General features: G+C 36.4%; 1 protein-coding gene across 4 annotated transcripts; it reads right to left on the bottom strand.

The window, feature by feature from the left end:
• Window positions 1-139: 139 nt before the first annotated feature.
• LOC140805972 (uncharacterized) lies at window positions 140-3528 on the bottom strand. 4 transcript variants are annotated; one of them, XM_073162365.1, is made up of 8 exons: window positions 3413-3528; window positions 2957-3325; window positions 2235-2720; window positions 1924-2073; window positions 1678-1827; window positions 1532-1591; window positions 1010-1446; window positions 140-938 (listed from the first exon to the last, which is right to left on the bottom strand). In XM_073162365.1, the coding sequence occupies exons 1-8, from the start codon at window positions 3426-3428 to the stop codon at window positions 291-293; spliced, it is 2316 nt and encodes a 771-aa protein (XP_073018466.1). In that variant the 5' UTR covers window positions 3429-3528; the 3' UTR covers window positions 140-290. The 4 variants fall into 4 exon arrangements, with proteins under 4 accessions (XP_073018466.1, XP_073018468.1, XP_073018467.1 ...); XM_073162367.1 differs by having other exon boundaries at window positions 1532-1579; XM_073162366.1 differs by having other exon boundaries at window positions 2960-3325.
• Window positions 3529-24255: the final 20727 nt, after the last annotated feature.

The raw sequence follows: 24255 nt of genomic DNA, 5'->3' as shown, positions 1-24255 counted from the left end.
TGTTTTCTTTGTCGTCGGTAAAAAAAACATGTCTTGGAAGTGGAGATACTAATAGGTGGACACGATAGGTATATATATATATATATATATATATATATATATATATATATATATATATATATATATATATATATATATATATATATATATATATATATATATATATACACACACCTCTGATTTGATTTTTAAGGAAATATTTTCATTATTATCTTTAAAAAAATAAAATCAGACAAATTTATTATTTTTCTTGTAAAAAGTCATTTGTGAACCAAACAAAGGGTCTTTTGTTAGCTTGTATATTCCTCGTCTAGGCTTGAATAACGAAGCAAGTGTTTCTTCGGTCTATCGAAAATCCCTGATCCATAAGTTCTATATATCATCTCGATCAAGAGAGGGAATTGTAGACTCGAGAAAAGGGCTATCGGAACGGTGGAGACCACGATGATCGGAACTGTAACCCAAGCCAATTCTTTGTGCAAAATCAAGTATAATGCAGATCCAAACGATGCCATCATGGTAACTAAAGAGAAGAACAAGCATATAAGCCCAGCAATCAGCTTTGTTGGCAATGACTTGAGAAAATCTTTTTCTGCATATCTTGCCGTAAGAATTCCCAAGAACATCAGCACTGAAGTTGAGGAACTGAACATTGATATTGCATTTGAAACCATAAAGAACAGAAAGGTACGTCTTTCGGATATTAATAAATTTGGTACTCCCTTAGGATTTGTGCTACCTGGTACTGTGAAAACTGTGGTGAACATAACCGCAGCAATGAGCGTGCCCACAATCAAACTTGATCCGGCTGTGTTCTTCATCCATCTTTCCGCGTCTTTGAACAGATTCTTGTGTTCATCACTGAATAGCATTTCTGGTGTTCGATTGTTCTCGTTCATTTCTTCTTTCAGCTTTGGCTGTACAATCTTTTCCACTTCCTGTACGAACAAAGTAGAAACTGTGTGAAGTGGGAGTTTCTCATGCATATGTGAATGATCAAGAAAATTACCTTAAACCATTGAAGTTCCCTTTGCATCTGAAGAGCTGCCCCTGATACACGTTCAAGTTGAGATGCAGGTGATAGTTTTGCTGCTAAATGTAGATAGTTATTGCCAAAAATATCATGTCTACGAGCCATTATGCTCTTCTTTGTCCCTAAATCATAAATGAGGCTAAAAATCTTCTCCTGTCGCAGAATGATTGCATGTGAAAATATCGTTCTTCCTTTTTTATCTTTTCTCCATATGATTTCAGGTTGGTATCTTATCATTTCCGTAATGAACTCTACGATTCCGTAGTTGATAGCATCGTAGATTATTTTGTCGATGTCCATCTTTTCAAGCTGTGACACGTCCAATTTTTTCATTTCCCTGAAAACGCAAGTTAGGAGCTTGACAGCTTCATCATGCACTAATTTCCTGTGATGTATATGCCTGATATCTGGAACTGAATCAAGAAAATATCGATAGAATCAAACTTTCCTTTTCTTATATGAAACACACAGAAAAAAAGCATTCTTGACGATACATACCAATGCATCGTAAAATACTCCACCCCAGTCCGTGCAACAGTCTCACTACTGCACTTTTTACTGGTGAAATGGGATTTGTAGTTGTTAGAGAAGCATCAAATATTTACATTTTTTAATCATTTATCATCGTTAAAAAGTGGGATCACCTTGAGATTTCATTTTCAGGCCACTGTGCGCTATTTCAGTGATTTCTTCATCACTTGATTCACGAATTTCAATACGGCAATCTTTGGAAGTGCTCCACCTTCTAATTTGCGACACACGTTCATCTTCCCATGGTGAATGTATCCTTAAACCTTGTTTTACAATAAATCATTCATCAGAAATCTTAAGCCTTTTGAAAGACAAGAAGCTAGTAATAAAATTATAACATACATATATGTCACACTTACAGGAGTAGATCCATTTCTCCCATATCAGAAGCTTAGTTCCACTAGGGAACGCAGAAGGCTTATGAGCCAATATTCTGAGTGTTTGGTTTCCATTATGGTCAGGGGTTACACCCAATCGTGGATACCGTTTTAATAGCATCGAAGCGACATCTAAAGTAAGTAGAGGCTCAAAATTAAAAAGGCAAATCAAAGATGCAATGCAAAGCCTTCGTCTGCAGTTTATATATTATTTTTACATTTACTATTTGCCTGAAGTTTTCTAAGTTGGGGTGTATTAATTGAACAAGACATGTAAGAAAGAGTTTTCTTACCATAAATTTCAGCAGTAATAAGACAATTAAGCAGCGTGGCTCCATTCTCTCCCTTTTCAGGACTTAGTTCATCCTTTGGCGTAACTTCGTAGAAATAATGGACGATATGTTTCTGTCCATACTGTGCAGCAACAATTACCGGAAGGTGCCCATCTTCATGTTCATTCGACATTCTAAGCAAGTGCTGATTTTTGCTTACCATTGCCTTTGCTAGTTTCTCTGCACCAGATATAGCAGTTAGAGACAGTGCTGTGGCACCGTAATCATTGATCAATTCCAAGTCCTTCGGTTCCATCAACTTCACCAACTCTTCTGCGATTCTCATGTGCCCAGATAAAATAGCAATGTGAAGAGCTGTATCATTATGCGATGAAACTCTTGCCCTCACACCATGTGGCCTTTGTTGAAGGAAATCTAATGTTGCATTCAAATCACCTGCTTCAATTATCTTGTACAAGGACTCGTATTCAAGGTATTCACATCTTCCTGAAGGAAAGAAAACATTACTAAAGTGAGTTGCATGAAATGTGAATTTGAAGAGGAAAAAATGAACAAAATAGAAGCATGCTAGGCATTCTCAGATCCTCTGTTGCAGTTCATTTTCAAATTAAAGTAACAGGAGATTCCACCAAATATTGGAATCATATCAACGAAAAGGAGAACCGTGAAACAATTAGGCTCAAACTGTTGACAGTTTTCGGTGTTAAATGATTTAAGCCTACCACCATGATCTTCCATAGAACTCTCATGATCTTCATGATCAGAAAAAGGTACTGCATGTGGCTTCCGTGTCTTTTCAGCCAAGTGATTCCATGCATAACGTGCAGAAATACGTGCTTCTTTGAACTTCGAGTACACTCCCGGTCCGGACGACATTTTGATAGCATGCAGGGCAAGTGCATTTTTCTTCTTCCATTCCTCATGTTCGTGTTTTTGTGACTTATCTGGTTCAGCCTCTTTTCCTGAAACAACACCCCAGAGATCGTGGCCAACTAGATAATTTTTAAGGCACAGTTTCCAGTGATCATAGTTGTCCTCTGTGAGTTCCTCTGGCACAATCCCCAAACCTGCTCCGCTTGACTTACCATTGCCTGCACAAAAATGATCGGCAATGTTCTATAGAAATGGGCAATAATAAAAGATGCCAAAAATTTGTGATGTAAATTAAGGCTTCTTACTCGAATTCCTTGTCATTTTTGGAAATTTGTTGTTCCTAGTTGAACTCTGAAAGAAACATATAAGAACTTATCCACCATCTACAGCTCTCATTTACACAGTTACATACATATATATAGATATTTTTCTGTGGCAAAGTTGCTTTCCGAAACCCACGTCGTCTTTCACATTTTTTACTTTTTAAGTCCTCGTGCATGTATTTATTTCTTATGGACCACTTTATTTAATGGGAAAACGATGCTTTTTGTCAAAACCGTGTCAAATTTTTTGGGTGGCGGTAGAAAAGGAAAATCGCTTTCATTCGTTCATATGGGAGAATTTCACTTATAAATAAGTGCTTCGTTTATATTATAATATCATTTTAAGACCATGACTTTACGTGGTCGAACGGATTCAAAAAAGTGAGGGACATGACATGACGTAAATTTCTTCAAGACCGTGTTATGCAGCACAAAATGTGTAGACGCATGCTAATGGCTTTCCACATGCATGTGCCAATAGAAATCCGACAACACTGCTAATCATATCTGTGATGATCAAACTTAAATAACACGTAAGTTCAATTGTGAAACACACTTTGGTCGGACAAAACACACTTCTTCGATTCCTCCACACCGGCCAGCATTCCGAGTGAATGATAGTAATATTAATGGAGAAGATTCGTGGTAAAATTTGATGCCATAAAAAATGTCTGGAGGCAACTTTGACTCGAAGGTGCCAAGACTTTCTGTTCATTGAACATGTCGGAGCTCGGGTATGTAGCATTAAAGCACACCTATATTTAGAAATCAACCAAATCATGAATGAATGAGTATTCACTTGATCTCATAGATTTCAAGTGTAATAAGAAAAGTAAGCAGTTGTCACACCCCGAGTTCGGACCCGCGCCTGCGTGACTGTACAATGGGCCTCTATAGCAATTGCTTCGTATTCGTCATCGCTTTACGAAAATGATTAATCAAAGTTTTTATAGAAGTCCATTGTAAGCTATTACAAACTCATTTTAAATCTTTCATGTAAGGTGTAATGCTTGACAGATGAAAGTTAATATGATATCAGTAATGTAAGATTGTGAATTTGTGTTTAATCATAATTAAGTGTTGTGTTAAATGTTACAACATTTGAGGTAACATGCAACGGAATATTAAAGATCGTAACACAAATCGACTTTAAATAAATAGATGGACAAGATTAAATTTACAAAAGTATAAATACTTGCGCAGTGCTTCAAGGCAAAAATTAATCACTAGAAAACCAAAATGTTTACAAAAACTAATCACTAGAAATTATGACTAAAATCAATTTTCTCAACACGTTGATAAAATAAATAGCTTTCTAAAACAACCAAGAACACTAAAACATAAATATGAAAGCAAAACGTGATGCCAAAAGCTTGGAGCAACAAAAACGATCTTCAGCCAACACTAGCACGCGTATTATCTGAAATATCTCCAACAATCACGGCAGCACAAGCAACAACACACTTCAAAACAGCAACAAGGTTGATAATGCTTTTCTCTGAAAATCCATGATGTGCGAGAGTGTCTGTATATTTGATCGAGATGAAGAAGAACTGCCTCACTATCGTTGCTTCTCTTACTAATCATATTTCTCATTTAACAAAGAAATCTATAAGATAAGGAAGGTAAAATTTTAATTAGAATGTAAACTCCTCTTTTAAACATTGATATCATATCATGATAATATTTGCATAATTATCTCATTATCTAGAAAGACAAATTTTCATTAAATATTATACACAATCAAATCAACAAGGAAAGATGGTATTAAGGAAATTATTTAAGATAAGAAATCATATCAATTAAATAAAGAAAATATATTTCCCTTCATTTCATTTTTAAGATGTGGTACGAGAGGTATCACAATCACTCCTCCTTCAGAACGCGATGTCCTCGTGGCGGCCTGACCACTCGATCCACCAGTGCCGAGAATCTAGAGGTGGCTCCTATAGGTTCAAGAGGTGGCTCCTGTCATGTAGCACTTTGTCCCGCAACTTTTCCCCGCATAGCACTTATTTCCCGGTGTTCATGTCGGTGACCGGCTTTGATATCATTATGTCACGCCCCGAGCTTGGGCCCGTGGCTACGTAACTGCACAATGGGCCCCTATAGCAATTACTTCGTATTCGTCCTCCATTTACGAAAATGATTAATCCAAGTTTCTATAGAAGTCCATTGTAAGTCATTATAAATTCATTTTAAATATTTCATTTTTAAGATGTGGGACAAGAGGTATCACAGCAGCGACCAGCGGACTCCATCCCCAACAATTGCTGGACTCAGTGGCGGAGCCAGAAATATGGTTATGCTTTTGTTTCACGCAAAGTAGCAGCAATTGGAGCTTGTATAAATTAGATGCTTGTTGATACCGAGATATACAATTGTTTCAATTAGATCATTTCCTTCTTGATCAAAGGATGGTGGCAACTTTACCTTTAAAGCTCTTCCAGACAAATGATTACATGCATTGTTAATAGAAAAACGAGCTTTTCTCCGCATAAACTTCTTTATCCACTCAATCGGTTTTCCCGTGTTCTTGTTTCTTCATTCATCATGTTCGTTCTTTTACTACTTATATTTGTTAGAGTAGGTATCCAACGAGCCAATTTGTGTCTTGATTTTATTGACTCTTATCTAAAACAATATTTATTTTAATAATATTTTATGATTTTATCAATTTATGTCATTTCCTTTATTTGATTTACTCTCATGCAAGCTGCATAGATAAAATCCTTGAATATATTATAAGTATCATGAGTTTAGTAGATTATGAAATTCATTGGGAAGTGTACTGTATATTTCAAATATGTTCATAGTCGATTCAGCCGTCTAAAACAAAGATAAAGTTCTATCTATCTTGAGATTAGCATCTGTGATGTGAACAACATGTTTCATTAGTAAGGGCATGATGATGTTCATTCATACAGATGGATGATAATTTGATGATACATTGAACGACTATCTCTCCGACTGTCCAAGTAGTTATCAATTATGGACTAGAATAATATGTTGTTATGGTTGTATATCATTAATCATTTTAACCGGAACAACATGGGGGTTGTGCATATTAACTAGGATACTTTGATCCGTTTACCGACTCCATTGAAGGCCATCAGGTGGAGAGGTTGGATTTAGTTTTGAAATACGTAGGACTCAATGCATTGTAGTCGGGAATTCACCGTTTGTCAATGGGTGAAGATATTTTATGTGATCTGATGAGTTAATAATGCACGGAGTCTTTAGCAATTACGAGACATGTGCTTTAGAAAAATGTGTTTCTAGTTGCATATATGATGTCGATATTATTAATCAATGATGCATCACATCGCTATCAAATTCATTTTCAACTCTCGATGTATCAATGATTGCAAATTCGATCGGGATATATGAGTTGAAGGAACCGTATTGTACATTAATCATAACTTATTGCCTTTTGCAAGTACTATCAATGATACTTGGAGCATAATTGGGCAATGCTACTATACAATCTTAACATGATCTGATGGGTACAATCATACTTAAATTCTGAAGTTCTTGTTCAAGATGTTGATTAAAATAATGAGTCTAATTGAGGTAAACCCGAATAGAAACAAACCTTGCTACAAATCTTGTGAAGTCGTAAACCAACGATTAACTATATCCTTGAACTATTGAGGGTCACACAATCATTATATTTCATGTTTTCGTTGAGACAGTCGAATTCTAATGAGTTGAATTTGACGATTAAAGGAGTTTGTAATTAAATTTCCTATTGGAATGTTTGGATTAACTTAAGAGTTAATTAAGTGAAAAGAGTGAAACTGTCTACTTTAGTGAATGGGTTCACAAAACTGGCAACTCATAAAAATGGATCAATGAAAAATTTCGACTTCATTTTTCATTATATGAACGAGATTTTTATTATCGATACATGAGCGTTGTTTGATCGTCGATCGAGATTATAATGAGTTCACAATTATTTATTTAATAAATTTAGAATACACTAATTAAATTATAAATTAGTAGTAACAACTACGAAGTATAAGATTCTCATGGAATATTCTAGAGGAGTATATATAATATATATAATACACTATCAAGAATTGACTATGCATGATCTTTTCAAGAATAGAAAATGTCATATGAGAATTTTAAATAATTAAAATATAAAATCCTCATAATGTTAGAATCTTCGTGGGAGAAAATATTAAGTTGATTAAATAAATGTTATCAAAGAGTCGATAACACACAATAAACACAACAAGAAAATCAAGTCAAGATTTTCTCTCACTTCACAAGAAATTCCTGCCCCCTCTTTTTGACAAGGCAAGGCCGCGACTCCACAGCTCCACTGTGTACTGCCATCGTGACACCGCCCACTGTCTTCGTTTTTTTGAAAATTCCAATGATCATCTCCACACAAATTTCTCCTAGTTTTCTAGTGAAATCTAGGATAAAAACAAATTTTATGATTGTGAATCTGATTAGAAAGTTGAAAAAATTCATAGAAATTTACAAAAAGATTTATCACCTCCTAAACACTATGATAGTTGGAGCTAGCGTTAAATACACAAAGACAAATCAAATCTAACGACATATGTTAGCCTACGTTGATCGTAACACAGTACCGTAAGAAACAGTTGTAGCCTACGTTGATAGGAACACAGTACCGAAGTCGGATTTAAAATCAGACGGACGGATTTCGTACAAAAGGCGTAAGGATTTTTATCTCTTTACCAGAAACCCTTTTCTCGATTTTTGCTCGTTCCTCTGAGGAAATTCGAAGTTGCATGTATATATATATATATATATATATATATATATATATATATATATATATATATATATAAGGCAGAATTACTTTCTGCATATATTCGTGGATTTCTTTTAATAGGGAACCATCGTTGTTATATTCTGAAATACTTTCTTTGTTACTTTCTGAATTATATTCCTGGTGTATCATTCATTCTCTGCCTATGGTATCAGAGCCACGAGGGGTGTGTGTTTATAGAAAATAAAATCTGTAATAAAAAATTAAGTCTTGAAATTTAAGATCTCTTGAGTGTTTTGCCTAAGAAAGTCTGGGTAGTAAGTCCTTTAAGGCCGTTAACCCTAAGAATTGCTTAGGATTGTAGAGAGAAATTTTATTTCAAGATAAAATTTTTAATTATGGATTCAATTTTCTCTAGATCTACCTCTCTAAACTCTGCTGGTACATCTTTTTATGATAATAATAAAATAATTAATGCCGAAAAAATAATTATAGAAGATTTTTATAAATCTATTGATAACTGGGAAATTCCTAGAATAAATAAAGATCAGATTTACAAATACTCCAGATTCCAAATATTTAAATTTTGATTTCACGATTAAAACAGAAGAAAGAGATATACAACTTACTAAACCTTTTGAAACAATCAATTTATTATCTCAAAATTCCTTACAAAAAAACAAAGATAAAAATTATAAATATATTCATATAGGTTTAGTTCAAGTAGGAATAAAACCCTTAACTAAGGAAGGATTAAATACTTCCATCCTTACTATTTTAAGAGATGCCAGATTCACAAATTTCGAAGATTCATTATTAAGTTCTGTGAATCTAGTCTGTGTACCGGACCAATTTCTTTTGATTGTTATCCTAACTTCTCTCTATCTCTAAACGATAAAAAAATTTTAAAATCCTTAGTCTTACAAATAAAAACTCATAATTATAATATGCTTAAAGGATCAATTCCGGTTGCTGTCATTTTTAGAATCCAATACAAGGCTATGAATTCTGTCTTTGCTACAAAAGTAAAATATCATAGTAAGAAAGGAGAAACCCTATTATTACAAACAGATTTAGGAAAATCCAATACTGTAATTCCAAAACCAATTCAATGGAAAGATATAACACTACCTGAAGAATGGATCTTAGAAGGTGCTATTAATCCAGAACCTATAGGACACATAGAAACAAATACTCAACTAAAAGAAATAACTCAATACGCAGATGGAAAAGTTAAACTCTCATTTAATCGAAAATCTGGTAGTAGCAATAGATATGATGAATCTTCTATTACAGATACCATAGATCTAGGAAGAATATCACAAATCCCTTCGGTCATAAATATTTCTCCCTATAAAACACAACCTAGATATTCTACTTCAGATTTACATAATTCAGTTTTAAGAAATGTAGATTATGCCTCTGAAATTCCTAGACCAATCTATACGAAAATAAAAGAAGAAAGCTCTCAAAAACAATTTCATAATTCAGAATCATATCAAGAACCAACTAGTCCAACATTTTCTGCAATTACAGAAAACATTACAAATGAATTAAATGTTATAGAAAAAGAATTTAAAATAAATAAAAAAAATATTACATGATGATTTTTATGCCAAACATAATATGGAAAAAAGAATATGGTTTTTCCAACACTTTATAAATTCTAGAAAAGTTATTCAAGAAGAATTTTATGAATTTATAAAAATAAATAAAATACATATTTCATTTTTCGACTGGTTTGAAATATATGCTTCTCAAAATTCATTAAAATATCCCTTTTCTAAAAGTATAAATCCCGTTACAATAAGAAATAAAACACAAGAATGGCAAACAATAACTGATACTAGGACAATCCAATCTAATCATCCTCCTTTACAAGGAATTAAAATAAATATACAAAATCAACAAATAGAAGCTATTCCAATAAAAAATCCAGGAGAAAATGATAAGGTTAACATAAAAAATATTATAACACAAAATAATTTCACAAATGTTAATTTAAATATTATAGGAAAACAACTAGACAAATTAGAAAAATATTTACAAAAGCAACCGATAATAAACCCTGAAAACATTGACATTAAACTTAAAAATCCCATTTTTAAACTTTACCAAATATCTAAACCTAGTGTAAAAAATTTTCAAGATAATAAGTCTGAATTTATAAAAAACATTCAAGATCAATTGAGTAGAATAATGGCAACAACCAGCGGTTCTAATGAAACAATGAATCAAACTGTTCCAGATTCACCTTCATCGGTCCCTAGAATAAATACTTTAAGTCAAGATTCTGATATTAGTGAAACTATCGAACAATTCCAAAATTCTACAAAAATCAATAAAATAAGTTGGGATCAATCCCTACAAATTATTCCTGCTCCTGATTTAGGATTAGTTAAACCATTGACCCAACCAAATTTTAAGGCATCTTCAGTCTATAATTGGAATATAGATGGTATGACAGAATACAACATTCTGAATTTATTACAACAAATGACTATGGCTGCAAATGCCTATAAAACCCAAATCGGAACTCAAGATAAAACTATTGCTGAGCTCCTCATTGCTGAGCTCCTCATTGCTGGATTCTCTGGTCAAATAAAAAGTTGGTGGGATTACTATCTCACAAACCAACAACAAGAAGATATTTTAAACTCTATAAAAACAGATGAGGAAGGAATACCAATTCTAGATGAAAATGGTAATCCGCAACAAGATGCTGTTGCAACTTTAATATTAACAATTTCTTTACATTTTATTGGAGATCCTTCACATCTAAAAGATAAAAATGCAGAACTCTTATCAAATCTGAAATGTAAAAAATTAAGTAATTTTCAATGGTATAAAAATACTTTTTTAACTAGAATAATGCTTAGAGAAGATTCTAATCAACCATTTTGGAAAGAAAAATTCCTTGCAGGCTTACCAACTCTTCTAGGAGATAAGGTAAGAAATAAAATTAGAGAAAACAGCGGCAAACAAATTATAGCATATAATGAATATACTTATGGTCAATTAATTAGTCTAACCCAACAAGAAGGGCTAAAAATATGCCAAGATTTAAAGTTACAAAAACATCTAAAATGGGAAATGAAAAGAACAAAACAAGACTTGGGAACTTTTTGTAATCAATTCGATATAAATACTAATAAACCACTCTTAACAAAATGCTCAGAAAATTGTCAAAAAATACATAAAAAACCCTATAAGAAAAACTTTAGAAGAAATCAAAAAGATAATTTTAATCCGAAAGAAGAATTTTATAAAAAACCAAGAAGAAATGTAACGACCCATTACAGGCCCAGTGGACCGCCCATACGGCCCACTGCCCCAATCGACCCAAGGCTATCCCGATCTTGTGACTTGGCCCGTAGGCCCAGTGGGCTTGCCCACCCTGTGGTGTCACTCACGGGCTTTCCATAGGCGTCGTATGGGTTACTCATAGAACTCTTAAGCCCATGAACTTAAGTTTGTGCCTCCCCAGGATCGAACCCAAGATCACATGGATATATAGATACTTGGCACAATCCTGGTACCATTGGAACTGAAAGAATTGAAAGAACAATTACAGGATCTTCTCGATAAGGGATATATTCGACCGAGCGCCAAGGTATGCAAGGTGAGTGTTCGGGCAGAACACTTCGCGCCCGAGCGGTAGTTTGTGACCGCCCGAGCGCGAAGCGAGTGGCATGGGACAGAACATGCCGCGCCCGAGCGGTAATGTTTGACCGCTCGAGCGCGGTACAAGCAACTCTCGGGGACAGAATGTCTCGCGCTCGGGCGCGAGAATTCTACCGCCCGAGCGCGAGAGCGGTGAGGATAAGAATCATTTCTTTTCTCTTTCATTCGCCATTTCTTATACGATAACTTCGAGGGAAAGTTAGAGAATTCGATTCTTTCATCCGATTCGACTTTAAAACGCTGTCTAAACGTGAAACAAATTATATATTTGTGATCGTTGCGTTAAGGGCTTCAGACTGAGGTAATTTTCTTCTGGTTTCAGCAGCTTTAAATATCAAAGTGCTGGAATAGCATGTATTTGAAATTGAATTTCTGATATGTAGTAGAATAACCGACAAGAAACTTGTATTCAAAGTCGGAATTGAATTATGATATGATTATGATTTGATATGAATTTTTGAAGTTTCAAATGATATTTGAAACTCATATTAATGATTTTGGAGTATGTTATTGATTGAAATGAATACGTTATTGATATAGATAGATTATTATACTGCAATCTAAAGCTACATCAACTGGAAACGAAGAATTGAGGTATGTTGCGACCGGGTAACATACGACAGGTATCTGTATTATATGATATATGTCGGTTTGATTGGATTGATTGGATTGGAATACGTGTCTATGTGCCTATTTGATGATTTGATGTGGCATACATGACATTGAGATTTGAATATCGATGTACAAAATAAATGTTTTGTTAACACACATCATTTTATGCATACATCGATACATGACATGCACGTTGAGCTATGATCATTGGATACCCTGATATGATTTGATTGGATTCCGGGGTTTGTGAACACAATCGCTATGCCGGTATTATATGACCCGTAAAGCATAGACAATTGTGGCCCCATATGATTGGATATGAGATGTGGGATTGATGGCGCTTCGTCGACGCTATCATACGTGTATTCCCATATCGGCCGGTGTGCCAGCTCGAGCATTGATTTGATTTGATAGCGATTCGATTGATTCTGACATGTGCTCAGTGGATGGGCATTTGACCTGATACCTCCACGACATACATGCATTGCATACCATATATCATTGTTTAGATATCTGTGGTATATATGATTGGTTGTTCTATACGGAGCTTTGCTCACCCCCAAGGGGGGCTGTTGTTGTCTTTGTGTGTGGACAATGGCAGGTACTCCAGGATATCAGGAGACCGGAGAGGGTACTTCTGGTGGGAGCCACAGCTTGGGCTGAGGTTTATGTTTATGTCTTGTTCCCAGTATATATGTATATGTATCTATATACCGGGGCATGTCCCGAGGATATGAGTTGGTTGTATGTGATTGGTTTTAGTTATGTGTGGGCGTGTTATGATTTGAATTTAGATACTATTTTTAGTATTTAAATATCAGAAGAGATATTTTGGGCTCATCGTAAAGAAATTTTAAACTCGTTTTTCGCTGTGATTAATTAACCCTAATCAGATTGCATTGTAATAACGATTAGGCGCTAAGGGCCCCACACTAGATGGTATCAGAGCATAGCTGGGAATGCTCTATTGAGTCTTGTGTACACTGGAATAGGCACAAATGAATTGTGCGTATGTGTTTGACTTATTTGTATTACTTGCTCTTATGTGATTTGATTTGAGTAAGTATCTGATGAGATTAATGATATGAGATGATGATATGAGACGATGAGATTATGAAATTGATATGAAATTGTGATATTCATCTTTTGATTTGTAGATGGATCACACAAATGAAACTGCGAGTAGCAGTACTGAGAGGATTGTTGGGCAATTTGAAGGATTGTCCATGGATGTTGTGATGGCTCGATTCCAGGATCTGAAACCACCGAGGTTCTTTGGCACTGAGAGTGCTGAAAGAGCTGAGGCCTGGCTGAAGGATATCGAGCACTTGTTTAATATTGTTGAGTATTCCAAGGCTCGGAGACTGAAACTTGCTTTGTATCAGCTGAAAGACCGAGCTAAATCTTGGTGGGAAGCCGCTGAGATTGGATTGAAAGAAGCCGGGATTGAAGTCACTTGAGATGTCTTCAAAGCCCAGTTTTTGGAGCAGTATTCCCCTCCTTCCTATTATACTGCCCAGGAGAATGAATTCAATAATCTGCATCAGGGAACGATGTCTGTTGCAGAGTATGCTTCGAAATTTTCTACTTTGTTGGAATATGCACCTCACGTAGCTGCGAATGCAAAAGCAAAATAAAACAGGTTTGTAAATGGTTTACATCCTGCTATTTATACTTTTGTCATTCCGGGTTTGTCTACGAGCTACGCAGAGGTAGTTGAATGAGCCAAGGCAGCTGAAGCTGGATTAAGGCGAGGAGGTCCTCAGTATGTTCTTCCACCTTAAGTGTCAACTCAGCAGCCTGCCCTGCGACTCAGAAGCAGGAAAGATTATTTTGTCTGAGCAAGTTGTGCAGAATTATGTATTAATATATGAGGATAATGTGGTATTTCTGAATTTGATTGTCCTCCCTATGCACGACTTTGATTGTATTGTTGGCATGGATATCTTGATGACGAATCGAGCTACTGTTGATTGTTGTCATGGAGTGGTTCGATTTCGACCGATTGATGGACCCAAGTGGAATTTTTATGGCAAGGGTTCTCAAGCCAAAATTCCATTGGTATCCTCCTTGGAAATGTCTCGATTGTTGACCAGCGAAGATGAGGTTATCTTATCTACGCTATTGATATTTCGAAGAAGGAGTCTTCTTTATCTGAGATTCCTGTTGCGAAAGAGTTCCCAGATGTATTTCCCGATGAGATTCCTGGTTTTCCTCCTCATCGAGAAGTTGAGTTTAGTATTGATCTTGTGCCGGGGACTGCACCTATATCTAAAGCTCCCTATCGCATGGCACCATTGGAACTGAAAGAATTGAAAGAACAATTACAGGATCTTCTCGATAAGGGATATATTCGACCGAGTGTATCACCTTGGGGAGCTCCAGTTTTATTTGTTCGAAAGAAAGATGGTACGATGCAAATGTGTATCGACTATAGACAACTGAATCGGGCTACTGTGAAAAACAAGTACCCACTTCCGTGTATTGATGATTTGTTTGGTCAGCTTAAGGGTACTTCTGTTTACTCGAAGATTGATCTTCGTTCTGGGTATCATCAAGTACGAGTTCGAGACGAAGATGTGCCCAAAACTGCTTTTCGTACGAGGTATGGCCACTATGAATTCCTGGTTATGCCTTTTGGTCTTACGAATGCTCCTGCTATCTTTATGGATTTAATGAATCGTGTCTTCCGTGATTATCTAGACCGATTCGTTTTTGGTTTCATTGATGATATTATTCGAAATCGAGAAAGGAGCATGCTGAACATCTGAGACTGGTACTTCAAACTCTTCGTACTAGTCATTTATATGACAAGTTGTCCAAATGTGAATTCTGGATGGACAAAGTGGTATTTCTGGGCCACGTCATTTCGAGACATGGCATATCTGTTGATCCTAGGAAGGTCGAAGCTGTATTGAATTGGCCGAGACCTACGAATGTTCCTGAGATCCGTAGCTTCATGGGTTTAGCTGGATATTATCGTCGTTTTATTGAAGGATTTTCGAAAATAGCTAAACCGATTACTCAACTGACACAGAAGAATCAGCGATTCATTTGGTCAGATGAATGTGAAGCTAGTTTTCTTGAATTGAAGACGAGATTGACCACAGCACCTGTGCTTACTATTCCCTCAGGTACCGGAGGATTTGTGGTTTGTACAGATGCGTCTGGTAAAGGTTTGGGCTGTGTTCTGATGCAACATGGCAAAGTGGTTGCTTATGCGTCTCGTCAATTGAAATCTCATGAAACTCGTTATCCTGTTCATGATCTTGAATTGGCTGCCATTGTGTTTGCTTTGAAGATTTGGCGCCATTACTTGTATGGAGAAAAGTTTGTTATCTATTCGGACCACAAAAGTCTGAAATATCTCTTTTCTCAATCTGATCTGAATATGAGGCAACGCGGGTGGATGGATCTCCTGAAGGATTTTGATTGTGAGATTTAATATCACCCTGGATCGGTGAATGTTACTGCGGATGCCCTGAGCCGGAAAGTTTATGATTCTGTTCTAGCTTCTGTTAGTGTCGCCAAGGTACATGATGATATATGTACTTCTGGTTGGACTTTTCACTCGAATTGGAATTCTGTCACTGTTTCAGCATTGCAAATTGAGCCAAATTTGATATCGAAGATTCGAAAGGCCCAACGAAGCGATGCTCAGATTCAAAAGTCGAAAGAACTTGTATCTGTAGGACATCAGTCTGGATTTCAGATTTCTTCTGATGGTTCTTTACGACTTAATGGTCGGCTGGTAGTTCCTGATGATTCTGATTTGAGATCTGCCCTTCTTCGAGAAGCACATTGTAGCAAATACAGTATTCACCCTGGAGGTCGGAAGATGTATTTGACATTGAGACCTCAATTCTGGTGGAGACGTATGAAGAAGGACATTGCTGAGTTTATTTCTAAATGTCTTGTCTGCCAGCAAGTGAAAGCCGAGAGAATGAAACCGGGAGGATTGCTCCATAGTCTTGAAATCCCGAAATGGAATTGGGAACATATTGCTATGGATTTCGTGACTCATTTACCTCGTTCGCCCAAGGGCTGTGATGCTATTTGGGCTATTATTGATCGGCTTTCGAAATCTGCACATTTTGTTCCGTATGAACGGACTTATCCTTATAAGAGAATGGCCCGTTTATACATTGAGAATGTTGTGAGACTGCATGGTGTTCCAGTCTCGATTGTATCTGATCGGGATCCCAGGTTTGCTTCTAAATTCTGGAGTAGTTTCCAATAAGCTATGGGTACGCGTTTGGCTATGAGTACTGCTTATCATCCTCAAACTGATGGCCAAACCGAGCGTACGATTCAAACGTTAGAAGATATGTTGCGTGCTGTGGTGATGGACTTCAGAATGGGATGGCAAGATGCCTTACCATTGGTTGAATTTTCTTATAATAATAGCTTTCAGACGAGTATCGGTATGGCACCGTTTGAAGCTCTATATGGGAGACGATGTAGATCACCGTTATTCTGGGATGAGATTGGTGAGAAACAATTGACTGGACCTGAAATGATACAGGAAATGAACGATAAGGTTCAGTTAATTCGCCAGCGGATGAAAGCTGCTCAGGATCGTCAAACGATTTATGCGAATAAACGAAGACGACCCTTGGAATTCCAGAAAGGTGACAGAGTGTTTTTGAAGATATCTCCCTTTAGAGGCACTGTTCGATTCGGCATGCGAGGGAAGTTATCTCCTCGTTATGTTGGTCTATACGAGATTCTGGATCGAGTTGGTGATCTTGCGTATCGATTGGCATTGCCACCAGCTTTATCTGCCATTCACGATGTGTTTCATGTTTCCATGTTGAGGAAATATGAACCGGATCCATCACATATACTTGCACCTGATGAGGTTGAACTAGATCCTTCTCTTTCCTATGTTGAACAACCTGTTCGCATTATGGATCGAAAGGAAAGGATATTGAGAAACAAATCGATTCCGCTAGTTCAAGTGCAATGGACACGGCATGGTGTTGAAGAATCAACGTGGGAGTTAGAAAGCAAAATGCGAGATACATATCCGCATTTATTTGATATTGATCCATCTGTTCCATTGTACTCTATGTATTCGGATCCCTATTTTGATTTTAGTTTTGATATGTACTATAACTGGTGACATATGTATGTTTACCCATGTTATGTATATAGAGATGTTTAAGATTTCGAGGACGAAATCTTTTAAGGGGAGGAGAAATGTAAGGACCGTGTATCGTATTATCGTAAATCCTACGTGATTATCGATAATTAATGAAATTGTCATGTGATTATGTATTTGATGTATATCGTGACAACGAATTGAGAAATGAATATTGAATATGAATTGACGTTATATGAGTTGAGTGGATTGGTCGGACGCCAATTTAGTACAATATGTATAATTGTACAGAACATGTGGCGCCCGGGCGGTAGAAAATGACCGCCCGAGCGCCAAGGTATGCAAGGTGAGTGTTCGGGCAGAACACTTCGCGCCCGAGCGGTAGTTTGTGACCGCCCGAGCGCGAAGCGAGTGGCATGGGACAGAACATGCCGCGCCCGAGCGGTAATGTTTGACCGCTCGAGCGCGGTACAAGCAACTCTCGGGGACAGAATGTCTCGCGCTCGGGCGCGAGAATTCTACCGCCCGAGCGCGAGAGCGGTGAGGATAAGAATCCTTTCGTTTCTCTTTCCTTCGCCATTTCTTATACGATAACTTCGAGGGAAAGTTAGAGAATTCGATTCTTTCATCCGATTCGACTTTAAAACGCTGTCTAAACGTGAAACAAATTATATATTTGTGATCGTTGTGTTAAGGGCTTCAGACTGAGGTAATTTTCTTCTGGTTTCAGCAGCTTTAAATATCAAAGTTCTGGAATAGCATGTATTTGAAATTGAATTTCTGATATGTAGTAGAATAACCGACAAGAAACTTGTATTCAAAGTCGGAATTGAATTATGATATGATTATGATTTGATATGAATTTTTGAAGTTTCAAATGATATTTGAAACTCATATTAATGATTTTGGAGTATGTTATTGATTGAAATGAATACGTTATTGATGTAGATAGATTATTATACTGCAATCTAAAGCTACATCAACTGGAAACGAAGAATTGAGGTATGTTGCGACCGGGTAACATACGACAGGTATCTGTATTATATGATATATTTCGGTTTGATTGGATTGATTGGATTGGAATACGTGTCTATGTGCCTATTTGATGATTTGATGTGGCATACATGACATTGAGATTTGAATATCGATGTACAAAATAAATGTTTTGTTAACACACATCATTTTATGCATACATCGATACATGACATGCACGTTGAGCTATGATCCTTGGATACCCTGATATGATTTGATTGGATTCCGGGGTTTGTGAACACAATCGCTATGCCGGTATTATATGACCCGTAAAGCATAGACAATTGTGGCCCCATATGATTGGATATGAGATGTGGGATTGTTGGCGCTTCGTCGACGCTATCATACGTGTATTCCCATATCGGCCGGTGTGCCAGCTCGAGCATTGATTTGATTTGATAGCGATTCGATTGATTCTGACATGTGCTCAGTGGATGGGCATTTGACCTGATACCTCCACGACATACATGCATTGCATACCATATATCATTGTTTAGATATCTGTGGTATATATGATTGGTTGTTCCATACGGAGCTTTGCTCACCCCCAAGGGGGGCTGTTGTTGTCTTTGTGTGTGGACAATGGCAGGTACTCCAGGATATCAGGAGACCGGAGAGGGTACTTCTGGTTGGAGCCACAGCTTGGGCTGAGGTTTATGTTTATGTCTTGTTCCCAGTATATATGTATATGTATCTATATACCGAGGCATGTCCCGAGGATATGAGTTGGTTGTATGTGATTGGTTTTAGTTATGTGTGGGCGTGTTATGATTTGAATTTAGATACTATTTTTAGTATTTAAATATCAGAAGAGATATTTTGGGCTCATCGTAAAGAAATTTTAAACTCGTTTTCCGCTGTGATTAATTAACCCTAATCAGATTGCATTGTAATAACGATTAGGCGCTAAGGGCCCCACAATTTAACTCTCCCAAGTCCTTTAATCGAAACTTGCTATCAAGATACATCTTTAAATCATTGGCCTCTTTCTCGCAGTTGGTGGCAATCACAATGTCATCAACGTAAACCAACAAGGCAACAAAAACACTTCCTCTTGTCCGTAGAAATAAGGAATTGTCAGCATGAGATTGAGAAAAGCCTATGTCCAGTAATGCAGCAGAGAATTTTGCAAACAATTGGCGAGAGGCTTGTTTTAAACCAATATATAGATTTATGGAGTTTACAAGCAGCATTTGGAGGTAGAATCTCCCCCTCTCTGCAATACCCTTGGGGCAGAGACATATAAACCTCTTCCTGGAGGTCACCATGAAGAAAAGCATTATTGACATCAAGTTGAATTAAAAACCAATCTTGAGCAGCAGCCAAAGCCAATAAAACCTTGACAGTCACAAGTTTAGCCACCGGAGAGAAGGTTTCAATGTAGTCAATCCCTTCCTGTTGTGTGTAACCTTTGGCAACTAGGCGTGCTTTATAACGCTGTAAAGAGCCATCAGCAGAAAATTTGGCCTTGTAAACCCAACGGCAACCAACCAGAGACTTGCCGGGTGGCAAAGGAACAATTGTCCAAGTGTCATTGGCTTCCAAAGCAGTGAGTTCATCAGTCATGGCCTGTCTCCACTCAGGAATAACTACAGCTTGAGAGTAGTGTTCTGGTTCAATGATGGAAGAGATATTGCTGACTAAGGCAGAAAAGGTAGGGGAAAGTCTGTGAGAAGTAATATACGTGGACAAAGGGTGCATTGTTGTACAAGGATGAGTGGAAACAGTTGTGAAACAATGGTAGTCGCGAAGATGAGATGGAGTATGAATGAGATGGTTGGATCTAGTATGCTTCTGTAAGTTGTTGGGAATGATTAAGGAGGAAGCATTGGGTGGTATGAAATTATCAGAGAAGATGTCCAAAGAAGAATGTAAAGAAAGGAGATCTTTGAAAGGAAAAGAATGTTCATGAAAAACAACATCCCGTGAAATGAAGACTTCATTAGTGTCGATATTCAACAATTTGTAACCTGCTGGATATCCCATGAAAACAGATTTGATGGCTCGAGATGAAAATTTGTCATGAGTAGAAACAATTGTTGAAGCAAAACACAGGCAACCAAAGACTCTTAAATGTGAATAAGAGGGCAGCTTGTGATGCAGCAACTCAAAAGGTGATTTATTGGCAAGAGAGACTGATGGAGTGCAGTTTATCAAGTATATGGAGGTAATGATACAGTCTAGCCAATAGACCAGGGGAATGTTAGATTGGAAAAGAAGAGCTCGAGCCACATTTAGAATATGCTGATGTTTTCGCTCAACAACAGAGTTTTGTTGCGGTCTCTCAACACATGAATGGAAATGAATAATCCCCTTTTGGAGAAAAAAATTTGTGAAGTTGAGTTCTAGAGCATTATCACTTCGAACTCCTTTAATCTTGGTGTTAAATTGAGTATACACCATTTGATAGAAGGTTGGAAAAATTTGTTGAACATCATTCTTAGTTTTCAACATGTATGCCCAAGTAAAACGGGTGTGATCGTCCACTATGGTCAAGAAATATTTATATCCTTCAACTGAAATGGAGCTAAAGGGACCGCAAATGTCAATATGCAACAGTTCAAAAGAGGCATTACACATATTATGTTGAGAAACAAAGAGCAAACGTTTCTGTTTTGATAAATGGCAAATGGAACAAGGCACATGATCTTGTTGCACAAAATTTGAACCCAAGTGTTTATTTAAAACAGAAAGCTTAACAAATGAAGGATGTCCCATGAGAAAATGCCATAAGTTCGAAAGGTTAACAGAAGTACTAGTGTTACAGACGACCGGAGATGAGTGTTTCCAAAACTTGCTCAGCACATATAGATTTCCAACACGTCTACCCATCCCAATCATCTTCGACTGATTGATATCCTGAATTTGACAAACGTTAGAAAGAAAAAAAAATGAGCATGAAAGAGAACTAGTAAGAGAGGTGATGGAAAGCAAATTGAACTTAAATTGTGGCACATATAAGACATCATGAAGGATTAGCTCACTAGTCAACTGGACAGAACCAACATGAGTAACTCTGATTGAGAAATTATTTGGAAGAGTTACTTTGGAATTGATCTGCTTAAACGTAGTAAATAGAGACATGGAGCAACATATGTGGTGTGTGGCTCCCGTATCTATTACCCAATCCTGTCGTTGTATGGCAGGAACAGAATCAAATAGAGAAAAAATACCGTTGAAACAGGACACTAATGGCTCTTGTTGTTGTCGATCCAAAGAGGAGTTATTCATTGTTTGAATCTTCGAACTTAATAGTTCAATAAGCTGGTTACACTGTCCATGTGTAAGGGAATCAACAGAAACATTGGAAGTGATCTCTGGAGAAGCATAAGTCTGACATGATTGTGCAGGTGCCGTCCCAAAAACTAATTTTGTCCCAAACTTAGGGTGACCCGGGGGAAAGCCATGCAATTTGTAGCACTTATCAACTGTATGATTGGTATAATTGCAATAAGAGCAAACTTTATCACCTTTGCTTTTGGGATTCAAAAATTTCTTGGTAGTATTCGTAACTGCAGAAGCACTTGGCACAAATGAAGCATCAATGTTTCCAGTTGTAATAGACCTTTGTCTTTCTTCCAGAACTACAAGAGAAAACACCTTAGCGATGACAGGAAGAGGATCAACTAACAATATTTGTGCTCGTATCTGTGCGTAAGACTCATTTAGCCCCATTAGTAACACATTCCTGATTATGATAATTCACCCAATCTTTCATTGATCCACATTGACATACTGAAGCAGGTTGATAATCTTTCAATTCATCCCAAAGTGTCCGTAACTTTGTGTAGTAGGAATTGACACTTAACGATCCTTGATTAAGACCACTGAGTAATTTCTTAATCTGATAAATCCTTGGAGCGTTGCTCTGTTGAAAGCAATCACGCATATCGAGCCAAACTTCATGGCAAGTCGACATATACATCAAGCTATCAACAATTTCACGAACAACAGCATTTAAAATCCAAGAAGTTACCATACTATTGCATCGATTCCAAGCACCGTAGAGCAGATCATCAGGCGAAGGACGAGGTATGGAATCATCCACAAAACCTAGCTTATTTTTAGCAGTTAACGCCATGACAATAGCTCTGCTCCAAGTGTTGTAATTCGAGCTTGAAAGAGGATGAGAAACGAGAACGAGACCTGGATGATCACCACTTTGTAAGTAATATGGATTGCTCGAGTCTTCAGCAAAAGTGCGATTGACGAAAGTATGATTTGCATTGTTGTTAATCGCTTGACCACCGCATTTCACCATCTTCAAAGAGAATCAAACAAATTGAGAAGTGGAGCAGGTGTTGCGAAATCGAACTGAAAATCAATTGAGATCGAGCAGGAGAGCATCGATCGGAATTTTCTGTTTTTGCTCTGATACCATATTAGAAGAACTGAATATGAATTCCATTAATGAGAAAAATCAGAGCTAAAGCTCTGTATTGAGGAATACAATAGAAAAAATGAATCAATTAGTTAAAATGGCTAACTAGTCCACTATTTATACAAGTCAAAACAGCACTTAGTTCTAACATGTTGTGTCTTGGGTGCAAATCAAATCTAACAATATATGAATGATTTTTTAAATCATATGACTCCCAAAATTGTTTTGAACCCCAAAACAAAATTTTTTAAATCATATGTGTAAAGCCCAAAATCAGTATACGTAAAATTCATGCATTTATTTAATTTATGAAATTTTACTATTTTAATTATTTATGTTTATTTAATGTACGTTGAAATGTTTTCTTGAGTTTTATGTTCAGATGATTATTCGAGGCGGGATCGAGGAAAGGAGACCGACATGATTATTAGTGATTTAATCGATATATTTTATTTAAGTTAAAATTTGAGTATTTTAATGGATTTATGAGGGTTTAATATTTTAAAAGCCTAATTTAATTATTAGGTGATTTTATAATTTTAAAACTTTTATGAATTTAGTATTTGTGTATTTTATTTTGTTAAATTTGAGGATTTTGTAAAATAGAAAAGATTAAATTTTAATAGTATTTTTAATTATTAATTTAGCATATTATATTCCTTTAAATAATTAAACTTGCGCATTGACTCACACTTTACACACACAAATACACGTAACATACACAAAACACAAAACAAAATTTTCTATCCATCTTTTGACTAAGAGAAGGAAGTGTTTTTAAAACTCTTCCCTCTCAATCAATCTCCATTAATTCTTTTCTTTTTTTCCCCTTCAAATAGCACGTCCAAGCCTTGCAATTTTTCCAGCACATTTTTAGTGAGTTTTCTTCAAAGAAAATCAAACCACGATCATCCGGAAGCAACTTTCGCTCCGTCTCCGCTTCGGTATCGTCGTTACGGTATTTTTTAAATATCAAAAGGCACGTATAATCTGTTCTTGCTGCATCGATCATGTCATATTATGTGTTTAGTTGTTTTTAAGCATAAAAATGTATATATGATGTAGAAGTTTGAGCAAGAAATGTATTGAATATGTTTTGAACAAATTTTAGATCCGAAAACTCATGTTTTGATGTTCTTTCGAAAACTGAAATTTTTCGGTATATATTTTGAGAAAACTTTTAACTACAAAAACGTAGATCTTTTCGATACGTTCGATTTGATATAAAATTCGAGTTATTTGGATTAAAAACGAGTGAGTTA

This window comes from Primulina eburnea, chromosome 11 (genome assembly GCF_022965805.1).
Source record: "Primulina eburnea isolate SZY01 chromosome 11, ASM2296580v1, whole genome shotgun sequence".
In the NCBI taxonomy this organism is placed as follows: Eukaryota; Viridiplantae; Streptophyta; class Magnoliopsida; order Lamiales; family Gesneriaceae; genus Primulina; species Primulina eburnea.
This window is presented reverse-complemented; position numbering and strand designations above follow the sequence as displayed.